The sequence below is a fragment of the Alligator sinensis genome, unplaced genomic scaffold, assembly GCF_000455745.1.
Source record: "Alligator sinensis unplaced genomic scaffold, ASM45574v1 scaffold849_1, whole genome shotgun sequence".
NCBI classification, from domain to species: domain Eukaryota; kingdom Metazoa; phylum Chordata; order Crocodylia; family Alligatoridae; genus Alligator; species Alligator sinensis.
In genome coordinates, this window is record NW_005842271.1 from 1602383 (window position 1) to 1608331 (window position 5949).

Genomic DNA, 5949 nt, shown 5'->3' on the forward strand with positions numbered 1-5949 from the left:
TGTCAGCCGAAGAAAGTACTCGTCCGGAAGAGCTCTGAATAAACTCACACGAAGTTTGCTAGGCTCCGTGGGTCCAGTTCTTTTGCACGCAGGGAGGGATACGTCTAGGAATCTATTGGCGACGGGGAGAGGCTAGAGGTTGATTAGACCTCCGTTGCCTGCTTTAAATGCACTGGGTCCATAACGATCCGCAGCGCTTAGAGATCTTCACACAGCGTGAAGTCTCCTCCTCCCTTGTTCATGGAGTCGTCCAACTTGGGCGGAAACCACTCAAGCCTCTTATACGGCTAGCAAGCCAATCACTAGCCGCCACATGTGAATAATTTAGAACTGGCCAGTAATGGGACTCAAATTAGCATACAAATGGCGGGAACTCTTTGCAATGAGCATTTCTGTGCTGCAACAAAGAAATGCACCCTGCAAAGAAAGCTTCAAATTGGCGGGAAATTTTCCCTTGTACCGGGGTTCTCTTTTGCAACAGAAAACTCCACCATACAAGGAAGCTATAATTTAGCGGGGACAATTTAGCAGTGCCGAAGCACACAAAAACAAAAATCACACCCTTTGGGTTGTGACACCAAGGAGCTCCTGTAAGTGTATAAAATGTATTTAAGATGCGGGTTTGGCATTCGCAAATATTTGAAACCATGAATGCCAAACCCACGAATAGCGTGGGTTTTCTGTATGGGGCCTGTTTTGGCAACTGGCTCTTATGACATGTCCTATTCAATGAAGCTGGTGCCATATAAACATGGCCAATGCTGGTGGTGTTTCCTTGAGCTAGAATGCTGGCTGGCATTCATTCTTCTGTCCTAGCTGACATAGAGGATTTTCTGAAGACATCACTTATGGTCACATTCCAAAGCTTTCAGGTGTTTCTGATAACATTAAGGTTTCACATCCATACAACAGTGGAGGGATAATCACAGCGTGATAGGACCCAAACCAAACTTCTTTTCTGATGTAATGATCAAAAACAGTTTCACCTGTCTAAAGGTAGCACTGGCAGATTGTATCTGGTGTTGAATATCGTTACCTATGTTTACTTTTTGGGAAAAGTGGTTACCTAGGTAGGGGAAATGCTTAGCATTCTCCTAGGATTGCCGTCTGATTGTTCCAGTGTGGTTTCAAACCACTCAGAGGTACAATAAATATGATCTTTGTTGCTACACAGTTTCAGGAGACGTGCCATGACCAACACACAGATTGGTGTAACTTTCATTGCCCTAAGGCCTTTGATTCAATCTAACAGATAGGCCCTATGGAAGACCTTGATGAGATTTGGATACCCCTCAAAATGTGTTACCAGCATCAGACTTCTTCACAGCAACTGTCTTAAGCAATGGCTTGGAAACGGACCTCTTCACTATGAGAGCTGGAGTCAAGCAAGGATATGTAATTGCATTCTTTTGCATTTTATTTCACAGCTATTCTGCATCTTGTTGCTGATAGACTTCCACTTGGAGTCAGCATCCAGCACTGTATGGATGGGAATCTCTTTTACATCAACTGGTTACATTCCAAATCCAAGATATCTAATACCTCCATTACTGATCTTCAATATGCTGATGATTATGCCATGTGTGCCTACTCAGTTAGAGGTCCTGGTCACTCTTGGTTTGCTTCTGTGAAGCAGATGAAATTCTTGGACTCATGTCAAATTCACAAAAACCAAGATCCTTTACTGAGCCTCCCCAAACCAATCGGTTCCACTTCCACTATTAGAATTAGAGGGCAGTCCTTGGAGAAAATACTGTAGTATTTGCTTTAGAGCGTGCAGGGGAGATGAAGGCCAGTGCTGCTTTCTGGGACCTGTATGAAAGAAAGGATCAAAGCTGCTCAAAGAGGACAGTGCTTTCTCTTCTGTGATCTGCAGGGCATACCAGCATCTGATGGCATCGAAGGCAGCTAACTCCTTTTTGAGAATCAGTATGGAGACCTGCCTTTTGTTTATCAGGAGATCTTCAGCTACCAACATTGTATTATAGCAGAGCTAGCCTATTGCAGCCTTTTCAAAACACAAAGACTAGAGAGTACCTGACAACTAGGAACCCCTTAGGCATTAAGGCCTGTTTTCTTGAGCATTAGTCTTCCAGTTGCTTGCTTGTTTTAAAGGAGGCTGGCATCTTGCCCTCTTAACGGAAGACATTGTTGATGTGGTCCCAGTGTGCATCTGCTAAATTAAGTTGTATTTGAATTGTAGGAGTTTTTTGTCGCCAGTTCCTACAGCAGCTTGAGAACCTCGGAGAGAATGGTTAAAACCCAAAGACCCACTTTCCCAGGCAAGTGTTTACCATCACGTAGGTAGGTCAGCCATTGTAAATCTGTTATACATTACCTTTTAAAGGAGAGAGAAATCAGTGCAGTGCAAAAATTTGCCTTTCCATATTTTGAATGATGGCAGCCAGGTTTTACCAGCATTTACCCGTGTGTGTCACTTTCAGATTTACCTACCTTAGCACCACCTTGCTTAGAGTAGGATCAGAAAATAATAATAAGCAATGTTTGATCCCTGTGTCCATGTGGCTTTTCTCCTTGTGACTGCCGCTGAAGGTATGCTGAGATTTGATTAGGGTGAATCTCATTTGTTTCTGAGCTGATGCATCCCAAGTTTCACTACACCAAACTGTGGCATTGTTATTTGTATCTTGACAGCCCCTAAAAACTTTAATCAAGGATCATGACCCCGTTAGATGGGCTTTGTACTTGCAAACAAGGCAGTCCCTGCTACAGAATGTTCAGATTCGGAAAAATGGATGTGGTAGGTGGACAAATGGACACAAGACAAATGATGAGGGAGTGGGTCTGAGATGACAGCAAATACTGTTTAGCAAAAACACACTTTTTCCCCTCCATTCCTTTAAAATGTGTTCTCTCCTAGTGCCACAGGAAATAATTTTGCCAGACTTGTACTAGGAATATAATACAATGCAGTTTGGCTGTTCCAGCTCCTCACCTGCCTTTCCATATCACTTTGCATTCTGAGTTTTCTGAGTGCAGGGCACGTTTGTGTCAGCATGTGGAGAGCTGGAGTCTAGTTGTGTCGTTCATCTTTAATGCTTGGTATGTGCCAACTACACTGGAAGAAAACATTAGAAAAGTAAACCACATAAAGCATGCCCTGGTATAAAGGTGAAAAGGTATTTGTGAGGTTGTGTCTGTAGAACTCGGCAGTGTTTTAACATGGGACACAAGGGCATTTAAAGGAGATATTGGAAAAATGGAACTTCTAAAATTCAGTTGTCCAAGCGCTCACATTTCCCTTTTTGTGGCGCATTGAAGCATTCATAGATTTGGAAAGCAAGATAATCTACAGCTAGAGTGTTTAAATATCGTAAAGTTAGAATGTAACAAGAACAGACCCTTGGCTCCTGCTAGCAGTGGTTTATTTTGCATATAAATGATGGCTAATATTCTGTTTTGTCCAGGGATCCTGGTTTTCTCTATTTAAAAATCACAAATTCTCTGATAAATTACAAATTCTCTGATTAAAACCCCCAAAATTCATGATTAAAATGAAACACGCCCCCCCCCTCTAGGTGTGTATATATATAGTTATCAAATGAGCACAAGGTTTTATTGATATAGTTACAATTTAAAGCAGTTTGGAAGCCTACCAGTGTCTCAATCACTATAATAGAATAAATTCTAACTACCTATAAATTTTGGTATTTGATTTTGGGTTTTTTATCATGGAAAATCAGAGCTCCCCCTGCCGCCTTAGTTCACCAAGATGCAGGTCTAGGCCCCTTACTGCCCACCCACAGCATCCTGGCCCTGCTGGTACCCCTCGCTCTCCACTTGCCCCGCCGTCGGAGGGAACCTCCAGCTGCTAGGGCTACAGGGCCAGGGACCTGGGTCTGTAGTCCTGTACCCCACAACAGCGCCCAAGACCCAGCTGTTGCCCGTAGGAGGTGGCAGTGGCTGCTGTGATGGAGCGGAGCCTGGTTCCCCCTCCCCCATGGATAGCACAGCTGAAGCAGAGCCTGGGGGGGGTGGGGGTGTGTGGTGTGCTGCCCGCTGTGGGCTCAGGCTTTCTGCCCTGTTGCCCTCCCCCTGGGGCCTCCACGGCCCAGTGGGCAGGACCCAATGAGGCAGGGCAGAGTGGGGCTGGATGGGAAGCTTATTGCTGCCACTGGGAGCCCCGTGCTGCCATGGCAAGGAGCCCCCTGCCAGCTTGGCAGCAGCAAGGGACACAACTGTGCACTGCTACCCCTGCTGCTGCTGGGTGGGCAGGGGGCGCTTTGCCAGGGCGGTGCAGGGAGGAAGGAGCTTCCCTACCTGGCCCTGCTCTGTCCTGCTCTGCCAGGTCTCACCTGCTGGGCTGCAGAGGCCCCAGGGGGGAAGGCAGCTGGGTGGGAAGCCCGAGCCTGAAGTGGGCAGTCTGCCTCTGTCCCTGCCCTGTGCACAAATCTGGAGCCAACCCCCCTGTCCCCCATCTGCAGCTCTGTCCTGCTCCTCACCGGGGCCCTGTGCATTCTGTTCACAGGCCCCAAGCCATGTGCACTGCCCCAGCTGGGCAGCAGCCGCAGCCCTGCCCAACTCCCTCTCTCCCTTCCTATGGGGGCCTCAATACCCCCCCCCCCCCCCCCACACCCCCCCCCGCCCCCCCCATCAGACCTGCCTGTGAGAGCTGCTCTCCAGGCTGCCTGGTGGCCACGTGCATTTGTGAGCGCGCACATGCACATGGCACCCCCTGCCTGACTGTCCTCCTCCTGCTGCCCCCAGCCCCTTGCAGGCTGGAATTTTGCCAGCCTGCAGAGAGCTCTGCAAAAGTGGCAAGTCCATGTGTTTCTCCATTAAAATGAGAAGTCTGTGGGTTTTTTTGGTTAAATGGAAAAATCCACTGTTTTGTCCATTTTTCCATGGGAAACAAAAAGCCGGGATCCCTGGTTATATCTAGTTTTTCCAGTGTTGACTCCCAGGATCTGAGAGCAGGTACAGTGTGGACAGTGTCCTCATTTGTAGTTCATTTGTTTTTTCGTTCCTTTTGGAATAATCAGATCTCTCAGTGGAGATGAGATAAAATGGAATTATGTAAAATATTTGAGTATTAACCCATTTCTGACTTGGTAGATTAACTCTTAATAAATCCATGAAGACAGTGAGTAGATAGAAAGTCACTTAGATAGTTTAAAGTGAATGTTTAGCACTGATGCTCAGTTGGCCTGAGTTTGTGTTCTGGTTTTGGGCTTCCTGGGTCAGTAGACCTTGGGAGTGTGCATCAGAAGTTGGAAAGAAGTATTTGCACCTCATATCCTCCGATAGAAGCAATCTCTTGGTCATAGAGAGAAGCTGATAGGAAGTTTTAATCTGGCTTTGTGAGAGACTTTGTGATGGTGAGGAGAGAGAGGAATTGTTAGACTCGATCAATCATGAGGAACTGACAGCAAAATGAAGGTTTGTTTGTGTGGTTGTGCCCACAAGAGATTATCTTTCAAATTGCCACGTAAGAGTTTGGTGACTGCCACTCGGGGAATTAATTTATGTGCTGGGAGTTAAGCCGGTCACATATATTTCGACAGGATGTTCTTTCCATTGGAGAATGCTGATTCTTTGAAATTGAAACATTCCTTGGAGATGGTTTGGTTTGCAGTGAAGGCCCCAAGAAAGAAGGAAGGATTTTGTCAGGTCTGGTTTCTTTCCATCTTGCCTGCCTGAGGCCATGGACAGACATGCTGTTTGAAGCTCTCCATGTGCCTTCAGAATGCTCCAAACAGTGGGTGTGCAGACATTCGTGGCTGAGGAAGCACTTAAAAAATGCTCCCTCGCCCCCCTCTCCCAATAGATATCTTTGAAGTCTTTTTCAAGTGTGTCCTGGAACGTCTGCACACTGTAGTCCTCTGTCATCCCACGCTGCAGGAGGAGCAGGGTGGACAGCCAGTAAATGCTGTATTTTGCTGTCCTTGGGAACCTCCAGAGATTGGAGGTCAAGAAGTATGCATGTAG

General features: G+C 46.5%; 1 protein-coding gene across 4 annotated transcripts in view; it reads left to right on the forward strand.

Moving 5' to 3' along the window:
• Window positions 1-5949, forward strand: part of PALD1 (phosphatase domain containing, paladin 1) — a 201704-nt gene that overhangs the window by 46794 nt on the left and 148961 nt on the right. The window contains exon 1 of one of the 4 annotated variants that reach the window (XM_025209234.1): window positions 2225-2304. The exons of the other annotated variants lie outside the window; for them this stretch is intronic. Coding sequence (XP_025065019.1) covers window positions 2252-2304 — 53 coding nt within the window. The 5' untranslated portion in view covers window positions 2225-2251. Of the gene's footprint in view, window positions 1-2224; window positions 2305-5949 lie in introns of those variants that run through there. 4 annotated transcript variants of the gene reach the window in all.